General features: G+C 34.3%; 2 protein-coding genes across 2 annotated transcripts; both read right to left on the bottom strand.

Moving 5' to 3' along the window:
• Window positions 1–279: 279 nt before the first annotated feature.
• Window positions 280–2,839, bottom strand: LOC131057759 (disease resistance protein RPV1-like). The gene has a single exon (XM_057991917.2). It carries the CDS (start codon window positions 2,767–2,769, stop codon window positions 463–465), a length of 2,307 nt encoding a protein of 768 aa, XP_057847900.1. The 5' UTR covers window positions 2,770–2,839; the 3' UTR covers window positions 280–462.
• On the bottom strand, window positions 2,830–10,101 carry LOC131057760 (uncharacterized). The gene is made up of 5 exons (XM_057991919.2): window positions 9,777–10,101; window positions 9,333–9,643; window positions 6,460–6,587; window positions 5,374–6,353; window positions 2,830–3,167 (listed from the first exon to the last, which is right to left on the bottom strand). Exons 1-5 carry the CDS (start codon window positions 10,050–10,052, stop codon window positions 2,865–2,867), a joined length of 1,998 nt encoding a protein of 665 aa, XP_057847902.2. The 5' UTR covers window positions 10,053–10,101; the 3' UTR covers window positions 2,830–2,864.
• Window positions 10,102–10,805: the final 704 nt, after the last annotated feature.

Here is a 10,805-nt window from a genome sequence, read left to right as displayed (position 1 = left end):
TGTATTAATATGTGGGAAACAATGCTACATAATATAGTCTAAGATATTTGATTTTAACCTTAATTAAAAAAGAAAAGAAGAAAAAAACAAAACAAACCAACCTCAACTCAAATAAACTAGATTAACATTTCATGTAAATTAATATAAACACCTATAATTTCATTCCCAATAACTACACAATTCTCTTAAAACTTTCCTAAAAATATCGATATTTACTCTTTAAATATAAAAATATTAATTCATTTAAAAAATAATAAATAGTTAAGTTGAAACTTTTAAAATGACCAGAACAATTAATATATATTTTCGTTTAAACTTTCTCGTGTAATTGTATAATTGAAAAATAATAGCTGAAGTATGAAATCCCTTGGAATATCAAACAAATACATACCAACATGAATCTATCATATCAAGTACCCTAATTATTATATACAAAGAAAACACAAAGCTATTTGCCGAAGTTCAGTGCTGGAAATCTTTAGAGTGCTTCGCGAACTTGTCGGCAACGACACCTAAAAGAGGAGGGAAAAAGTTGTCAGCAACTACACCGAAAAGAGAAGGGAAACACATTGGCACGCCGCCCTGGCTATCTGTAAGTGCTTGCAAAACAATGTCGTTTCCATCTCCATCTCCAACTGCAGGTAATTCCACCTTCAGTTTTTCAATGTGTTGTTGGCCCTCTTGGTCTGTGCACACATCTACGGTTACAATCCATGTGTGCAAAATCTCCAGAGCAGAAAACAATTCGGGGTGCCGCGTCTTCAACAACCTCAGGATGGCGAAGGAGAGCAGATTCCGAGATTTCATCTCCGAACACATTTTACTGTTATGATTTATATAGATGGAACAGGTACGGAGATCTTGTTCATAAAGCTCTTTAATTTTTTTCTCTACTAATTCTAATGCCTTGTTATCTGAGGAACATGTTATGACCAAAGCGAATCTTTCTGTCTCGATGGCGCTGATTGAAGACAGACAGGAGATGATCGTGTCTGCGTACATGGCTTCTTCATACCTCTGCAACTCTACTACAGGCTGACGAAGTTCTTTTATTTGCTGGGACTGAGGGGAGACGATATTCTCTGTGTACATGGCTTCATTATCCATCTGCAACCGAACTACGAGCTGATGGTGAAGTTCTCTTTCTTCTTTCCAGCGCTTTGTCAGCAAGTCGCTTTTGCTCACATCCACGAAATACAAGCACTGCAACTTTGCCAGGCAGTCCATTGTCTCTCCTTGCAATTTCGGGCAACCCGATGCGTCAACTGCTACCAAATTGGTCATGTTTTCAAGCCGATCAGAAAGTGTCGTCAGCTCTGTACAACCTGCTATGCTTAGATATCTCAATGAATTCAGCTGTCGAAAGTCGTCAGGTAGTCGACACAACTCGGAACACCCATCAAAAAACAACAACTTGAGAGAAGTGCAACTCCTAATCACGTCCTGGTGCATCCTTAAATTTGAGCAATCACCCAAATCCAATGTCTCTATAGAAGATGGCAAGTTCGCTGGTAAGCTTGTGAGTTTTGAATCTCCTCTTAATCTCAGATGGCGTAGGGACTTAATTTCACAGAGGCTCGCTGGAAGCCTTTGCAGACTTCCACAGCCTGTTAGAGCCAACTCTTCCAACTTAGATAGGTTGCCAATATTTTCCGGTAATCCATTGAATTGAGAACAACCTCGTAATTTCAGGACACGTAAAGACGGAGGCTGATCATCGGGAAGTGACTTCAATTCTTTGCAACCTGTTATCTCAAGCTTTTCCAAAGAAGATAGTTTCTCAAAGCCTCTGGGCAGTTCGGTGAGCTTTGAACAGCCACCCAAGTGAAGGTGAGATAGAGACCTAAGTGCGCAGATGCCAGCTGGAAGTCTCGCCAATTTCTTACAATCTGTTAAACTCATCCGCTTAAGTGAAAGCATGAAACCAGTGTCTGGGGGTAAAGTTCTAAGCTCAGAGCAGCTTAATTTCAAAACATGCAAGCATTTGAAATGGCCAAAGTGGTCTGGGAGGCGTGCCAATTTATCACAGCCAGTTAAATCAAGCTCCTCCAAATCAGATAGCTCAGAAAAATTATCTGACAATGAAGTGAGCTTTGAACAACCTTTTAAGTAGAGGTAACACAGTACATGGAGTTTACCGAAGCTTTCTTCAAGACTTTCTAGATTTTGGTTACTGGATAAATCCAGCTCCTTCAAAGAATACAAATTACCAAAGTCTTTTGGCAATTCAGTTAAGCCTGAACAAGCTAGGCGGAGATGGGATAGAGAACCAAGTTTCTGGAAGCTACTTGGAAGCTTCGATAGCTGAGTACAGTAGCTCAAATCCAGGTATTCCAGAGAATACAAGTTTCCAAAGCTTTCAGGCAAACAATTCAGCTGTGAGCATCCCCTTAGCTGAAGGTGACAAAGAGATTTTAGCTGACCGAAGCTATCTGGAACTACCTTCAACTCAAGGCAAAATGTACAATCCAGCTCCCCCAAACAAAATAGTTTACCCAATGTTTCCGGTAGTGCTTGGAGCTCTAAACAACCTCTCAAGTTCAGCCGATACAAAGACTCCAGTCCATCTAAGCTTTCTGGAAGCCTTGTCAACTTGACACAGTTGCTTAGATCTAGCACTTCCAATGAAAATAAACAGCTAAATTCTTTAGGCAACTCTACAATGTATTCAGAATCACTTAGATTGAGAACATGCAAAGACTTTCCTAACTGCAGCTCTCTAGGTCCCTTTCTAAGATCTGAAATATCGAAGAACTCCTTCAACTGCATTCACCATTGGTTTTGCAAATCAGCTATTCGTTAATACATACATCAATGATTATTGAGCGAATATAATCCCCGTTAGCAGAAAAAAAAAAATTATCTTACAGAAAACAGAAGGGAAACAATTTATTTTTAAACGATTGACTTGCCTTATCAAAATAGTGGTCATTCTCTATGCTGCCATGAAAATATGTCAACCGGGTGAAATTAATAAGACTCTGTGGTAGATGATCCTTATTGTATAGATAGAAGAACCTTAAATTATGAAATTTATTTATGTATTCTCCCTTCACTTTGGCCGACTTCCCCAAGTACAAAACTCTTAAAGACTTATGCATCTCGTCCAAAGCCGCAGCTTCAAGTTCGCCTTCTGAAAGCCATATCCCTTTGACTTGGGAGAGGTTCTGTAAATGAGATTTGTATATGCAAAATTTCAAGTGAGAATGCTGATTAGGTAACAGGCTTTAATAAAACCAGATCATTGTGTCGGTCTATTTATTACCGTAAACATTTAACGAGATGTGTTTTGAACTCATCATTAAGGATGGAATGAAGGACTGGAGCATAAAATTACTACCATTTATTTTCCTAATCGATCAGAAGATATTAACATATTTAAAAGCGAGTTTTGAATCTTACAAGTATTACAATGTAGAACAGGTTTGTACAAGACGTGAAAATTAATATTTGTTTCTAGCTTAGACTATTGTCATTGATTTTTCTTAATTTGTTATTATTCTATTGTTTCTTTATTAAAATATGTGAACTTTTTAAATTTTTGAAAAGTTAGCTTGTATGATTTTTTATAAATTATAGGATTTTTATTTTTTTTAATCTAATTATCTCTAAAAAATTACATCTTATTATAGACTTTATGAATCCAATATCTAAATGTAATTTTTAAGTCCATTTTTTAGATTGTAATATATATTTTTTAAATTCTTCTAAAATAATATAATCATAATTAAATATAATTTTAATCTAAATTATATATATAAATTAACAATATTATTCTAGTTACTTAAGATTATCGTCATGCAATTTAAAAATATACAAATTTGATATTAAATTAATATTTTTAATATCATAGTTAAAATAATATAATAATAAAATAAATATAATAATATTTTAGTTAGTATAATATACAAATTTAATTATTAAATAGTAATATTAATATAATAATAAAATATTATAATATATAGAATAACAATACTTTAGTTATTATAATATTAAAATATTAATATTAATATTAATAATAATATAAAAATAATAATCTTATAATAATAAGCATAACATAGTAATTATAATATTAACAATATAATAATGAATTTAAAGATATATAACAACAAAATAATAAATTAATTAATTTAAAAGATTAAAATTAATATAAATCTTTTAAAACTTTTAAATGATTATATATATATAAATAAATTAATGATATTATTTTAGTCGGGTTGGATGGTCCTTGTGCAATTTAATAATATAAAAATTTGGTAATAATATAATATTTAAAATAGCAATATTTTGGTTATTATAATATTAAAAATATTTATTTAATTAGGATAGGATTATCTTCATGTAACTTAAAACTCTATAACTTATAAGTGCAATAGAATTAGGTAATATTACAATATATATTGTTATTTATAATACAATGCATTTCTCAAAATCAAAATTAAAATCAATTTTTTAATATATAATTCTAAATTAAAAATTGTCATTCAAATCATGGTGACTATTTTTATTTCTAAATTATATAGCTTTAATCTTTTAATTTCTCTTTTAGTTTACTAATAGATTAATAATAAACTAATTCAAGTAACTATTCTTATTCTAAATGTTCAAATATAATAATAGTTAGAAAAAAATTTAAAAATTAGATATTTATCTTATTACATTTATTACTTGACAACTGTTATATAAGCTAAGGAATTGACAATAATTTAAATTTTTTATGTACAAACAACAAATTTAAAACAAAACCAAATCTCTAAACTATCAATAATACAAATAAAACTAAAATACACAAAAATTTCAAATTTCAACTTTATTTACTTAAAAACAATTTAATTTAATATTAAAATAATTTAACTAATTATATAAATTCATAAACATATAATATTTTTTATTATTATTTTTATATTAATTAGCTAGAGGCTATGCTATGTGAGAAACTTTGATGGAAAAGTTGTTTCACGCTTGAAAACAATTTCAGGCCCACTAATAAACCATTTTCTGTATTGATCTCTGTCTATAAGATTCTCACGATAGTGTGTTCTAATATATCATAACTGCTTATTATACTCATTTAGCCAACATCATTTGTAGATTTATTGTATTGCCCAACTTGTTTTTACTATTGTTTATTATTAATGATTATTTTAATTAAAAAAAGACATGGGATGTTGGCAAAGGTTGTAGAACTCATCTTTATGGGCACCAATTGCATTTGCTTGAGAGTTTCTATAGCCTTTTCACCAAATATTTAAACTCACATATTCCTTTATGGTACTAGGTTTTAATAATGCAAACCAGATCAAACAATTCTTTGGCGACGAAATATACAATATAGAGAAATCATAAGAGAAGATTAGTTTTCTTAGGTATTACCTGTTTAACTCGAAGAGCATTGAAGGATTCCACGTTGGTTATTCTATCTGTTCCTGAAATTTTTTTTGCTCGTTTTGTAACTGCAGCATTGATGCTCAATCTGTCTTCACGGGAGATCATTATAAGTCCCATCTCTTCCAGCACGGTCAGTTCTATTTCTGGAAATATAAGAGTCACCAGGTGCCGTTCCCAGTTGTTGAAAAAGATAGCTATGTCTAGAAAGGCTTCTGTATAAGTTTCATTGTGTATTTCTTCCAATCTTTTATATAAAAAATCAACTATGCTACTACAGATATCAGATGCTTTTGATGAAGATGGATTTATGGAGTCAAATGCATGTGCTGAATTCTGGTCACCATTTTTGCGCAAGTAAGATGCAAGCATTGTGAGAGCTAGAGGGATGCCACGACATGTTTTTATCAACCTGCCGATAGTTTCAGCTCCACCTAAGACATTTTTCCCTATAAGAATCTTTGCTTCTGCGTTCGCCAGAGGCTTCATCTGGTAGTGATTCATGTCAATATATGCAGGTATGCTACATTTAGTGCGGTCCGTAGTGGTTATGAGGATCCTGCTCTGAATTGGAAGCAACTGCTCGTCCTCTGGTAGCAATTTACCTAGATCAAACTTACAGTGGGCGGTGTCAATAAAAATAAAGATAGGCCGACACGCTTCCTCCCTGAATGCATTTGACAGACGTGCTCGACCCTCCACACAACTCTTCAAAATAATATCTTTGCGGAACAAGTCGCGTAAAATCCGCTGCTGCAAGATCTTCATATCAGGTTCGGAAACATCATGGTCAATGTCAAGTCTGGCGACTTTATAGCGTCTGAGTTGGAGACGGCTGAAGGTAGCATTGGCGAATGTAGTCTTCCCAATACCATCGGGGCCCTCAATAACGATGGCTCTCCTGGATTTGTCATCACTTTGGACATCCAAAAGCTCAATCACTAGCTCTCGTGCTTCCTTTATGCCCACTGATAGATGAAAGAAATCGTGAATATAAAGAGTCAATAACATGTTCTCCCTTGTTATTTAAATGTCAAAGAAAAACAAACGAAAGCAGTGGCCCCAACAAAATACCTTCATTTATATGTCGAGTGTGTGGCTGAATACTCTTCTTAATGATGCCGAACGCTAGGTCTTCATGAGTGGACCCTAATCGGAACTCAAGATTCTTTATGTCGGCCACATTTAGCTGAGACCCACATCTGCAGCGTAAAAAGGAAGCTAAAGCGAGAATAAATGATTCTAATAGTTAAATCTAAAGGAGAGGTGATGTTGACATTTCTTACAAATTTTTGAACAATTGCAAATTAGATAAATACATATAAAATCAGATTTAACGAATAAAACCACAACACCAGATATACTTAGGAAAACTCTTTTGGGAAGAAAAATCCAAACTCCAAAAGCCAAATTCAATTGTATTATTTGGCAACAACGGTTACAATACAATGCACAAAGCCAGGAGTAGCTACAACAGAGATGTCAAGAATGATTCCAACAACATAACAATGCCTTCAGCCAGTCTCTCTCAAAAATAGCTAAGGCATCAACATATTTATAAAGCTCGTCACAAAGAGGTATGTGTCCATGGTTTCAAAAACCAACTTTAAAGCGCAAGAGGTAAGTTGTGTCACAAACAACATCTTGTTAATCCAATGACACATTGCACATAGCAATATCATAAGAAAGAACACATATCTCTACCATAACGATCATCTTGTCAACTATAATGTAAGTACAACATAAAAATTACCATGACCAAATAGATGCCTTCCTTACCTCACACCACTTTTCAAAAGTGAACTCAAAACATAAATACAAATTGTCAAAATAGAATTCTCCATGACTCTTTCAGTGAACTAGAAACTACCATAGTCAATATGAAAGATTGCATGGTAAGCAAGGCCAGATTTGAAATGATTTCTCGAGGTGTTAGGAGAGGTCGTGGCAGCAGGAGCTAGTTTTGTATGCAACCTAGAAGGAGGTACAATTATTATTGCAGGATCACTTCGCATGTTTTATGGTTGTTTTTCTCCCCCTCGACCCAAAGTATTAGAAAGTCCCACAGAATTCTAGTGGGTTCTCACAAAAAGTTTATTGCGAAGAAAGGTATCTGCTGGAAATTACAGATGGTAGATACCAATAACATTATGGGTGGAAAATGCAAGAGAAGGAAGGCTACAACCATTGAAAAATGGAGGAATCATCCGCAGGTCTGGGCAGTACTTCAAGCTGCCAAGATGACTGATTTCATGGAACGCATGCAGGAGAAACAACTAGAAATTATGAGAATCTTCAAGAATGGCTGGAATAAAGGTACTTTAACCATAGGAAATAGGAAGGTAGAGGTGACTGAAACTATGATCGTTGAGGCAACGAGTCTTTCGATGGACGACATCAAGTTCTATAGGGACATAAAGATTTCAAACGCTCGTGTGAAGAAATTTCCGAAGGATTAGGAGGAGAAAGCTAGACTGGTGAAGGGCAGCCACACCTACTTCTCGCCAAAGGTAATCAAATTAATTTGGCGAAGGGTTTTGCTTGCTATAATGGAATTTATCATTCTCGATGGTAGATATACTAGGGTTTACAGCTACCATTTTGTTTTTCTTAATCACTTTAGGTATAAAGATAAAATTTCTATTCCATATTATCTTTTTTGCGCCCTTAATGCTGGGATCAAGGATGCAATATCCAACCCCAAGATCAACCCAACAATGCATGAAGGTTTGATGTTGATTCTGTATAATCACATCAAGAACACTACTATCCAGCTGAATATAGCTGAGGTCTCCGAGTCGGAAGAGGATATCGATGACTCTGATGATGAGGAAGGCAAAGGCTATGACACGAAAGCTGAGATAGAGGACGACCCCCAAATTGCTTGGTTGAGTAGAAAAAATAGAAAAATAGAGCATGGGAAATAGGTGCTCCTCTAGATGCAAAAGAAAATTACTACCATTAAAACCAAGCAAGCCCAGGAAGTACGAAAAATTGAGACTTTAGAAGCTTTAGGCTCAGGTAAATTCAATTCCCTCTCTGATTGTCTTAGTGAGCTTACCAAAGCTATTAGTAATGCAGAGGAGATCATCAGTATTAATCGTATTAGCTTTCTTAGCCTAGAGAACAAAGTAGGGGCCACTGAAAAAAGACTTGATGGAGTTAAGAACACACTCAAAAAGATTGTTGAGCAAAGTCATAAGATTCTTAAGGTCGCCTTAGCTAGTATGAAGACCCTTATCAATAAGCCTGAGAATGACCATGGGGATAAGGCTTCGGTGGGCATCATTGAAGTAAAGGAAGATACCCTAGAAGATAAGGAGACTGGGCTTGGGAGAAGAACATGGGCGAGCACTAGAAAGATGCAAAGCCAGAGCAAAGAAATTGAGGAAATCAAGTGGGCAGCTGATAATATGGAACAGCTGGAGCTGGAAGCTGCTGAAATGCTTCAGAAATTAACCTAAACTTGGGCTCTTTTGGTTTTTGACTAGCTCTCTCTAGTTTGTTGGTGTTTTGCCTATCAGCTGTCCTTTTCTTTGGTGTTGTCTTTTGCACTTTAATGTAAATCTTTTGATCTTTTGGTTGTAATGGGTTTCAGGGGCCCATGAAAACTTGTTTTCCTTTATTCAAAAGCATAGCAACCTATAACACTAGTTCCCTAAAATTTGAGGACTTCCAAAGTGGAATGAAAAATAAAACAAATAATTAAATTAGCATTTTTGAACTCTAAGATTGAGACACCTTAATCCCAACAACAAAAAGAGACAACGTGATTAATAATTTTATTATTAATGACAGCTTTTTGCGATAAAAAGATTTCAGTTTCTCTTAGCATATGTGATATGGAGGACATATCCTAACACTTTAGAAAATGCACTGTAGAAGATTCTATTTCCCATTCTGTAGTCTAGAAAATAAATAAATATCACAATTCTATCAATTCTTACCCAAAGTGAATTTTGGTTTCCAATGGGATAGCAAACACAAGGCATCCGACTACGATAAATTGGACTATAGAGTCCCGCTTATCCTTTGGCAGGTCCCAGGCAGTTTGATTGTTCATGTGTTTGAGCAGACCAAGCATGTACAGAAGAGAATGCCGATACTCGTTCCCGAAGTTGTTTCTATTCTTCAGTTCTTCCATTGTATATGAGACGACAGACAGCCCTCCTGCCACCCACCTCATATTACCTTCCTCTTTCAGTACATCGCTGAGAACATTCTGCGTTTCTCGCTTCAGTCTATTAAGAAAGCATGCCTGGAAATACATATTTGAAAAATGGCAATTGAGATTGTTTTTATTCCGTTTTTTTTTTTAATTGTGGGAAATTTGTTCTCAATAAGCAGACAAAACGATAATAACAACAGTAGGCAAAGCACCGTTTAAATACCTTGGAAACATTATTTTCACCACAATTCGTCGATAGGTTTTTTACCAATAGGCGACCAAACTCGGAATTAGATATCTCTAAATTCGAACTAGCACCTTCTACTCCAAATGCGCTCTCATGATGAGGCTGCCAAACAGATTCGATTTGGGAGACCAATTGTTCAATCTCCGTCCTTCCCAACAGTTGTACCGTTTTCTTGAGACAATCAATCGCCTCCGTATCCTTTGGTTTTTCAATCTGTCGAAGAAAGCCCGGTGAACAGCATACACCAGCCATTCCTTGCGGACCGAAACTCGAAACTAGATGTTCTTCCTAATCAACACAAATTTTCTGGTTTTGTGTAAATCACTCAGATGATAATACGTTTTATATAGCAATATATTACGGTCGAGCCCATAAGACGCCAGAATATAGCTTTAACTTTAATTATGCGATATTACTTTGTGTGGCGGTGAAGTAATTGAATAATCACCATTTTAACGTTAGCAGAACCACATAATGTATCATCGTTGCAACGAAGCAGCTGGGCCATTGCTGTTCCATGCAAATTAACTTTCGTTCTCTTTTAGGGGCCCACGATTTTTCATTTTTCTAATGACGCCCCTTATTTCTCTATTTTAAAAGATTAATCTATTATGTGAATTTTATTTTCTAAAAGTAATGCCTTATTCTTTTCTTGGCATCTTTCTTTTCTTTCTTCAAATATATATATATATATATATATTTTGTTTTTCCCTTTTCCTTCCATTATTTCCTAAATATTATTCTTATTCTATTCTTTCTCCAAATGAGAGAAGACGCTAAAGTTTATAATCAGAATTATGAAGAAACCAATAATCACAATCACATTTTTTAAGTTCTAAATTTCTTAACAAGAATGTTTTCAGAATTATTATGAGAAAAAAATATATTAGAAGTAAAATTTAAAATTAACTTATTTAAGATTGAAAATTGAATGAAAAGTAAAATAAATTTTAGAAATAAATAAAATAAATATAAAAGTATTAGTCTCATAAAATAAGCAATTGA

Source organism: Cryptomeria japonica, chromosome 7, assembly GCF_030272615.1.
Source record: "Cryptomeria japonica chromosome 7, Sugi_1.0, whole genome shotgun sequence".
Classification (NCBI taxonomy): Eukaryota; Viridiplantae; Streptophyta; class Pinopsida; order Cupressales; family Cupressaceae; genus Cryptomeria; species Cryptomeria japonica.
Note: the sequence above shows the minus strand (reverse complement) of the source record. Positions and strands in the feature narration are given on the sequence as shown.

Coding starts and splice junctions, on each gene's coding strand:
- LOC131057759 (XM_057991917.2), bottom strand. CDS start 2,769: ATGCAGTTGAAGGAGTTCTTCGATATTTCAGATCTTAGAAAGGGACCT.
- LOC131057760 (XM_057991919.2), bottom strand. CDS start 10,052: ATGGCTGGTGTATGCTGTTCACCGGGCTTTCTTCGACAGATTGAAAAA. Junction 9,644..9,776: donor GTGAAAATAATGTTTCCAAG/GTATTTAAACGG, acceptor ATGTATTTCCAG/GCATGCTTTCTTAATAGACT. Junction 6,354..6,459: donor CACTCGACATATAAATGAAG/GTATTTTGTTGG, acceptor TTCATCTATCAG/TGGGCATAAAGGAAGCACGA.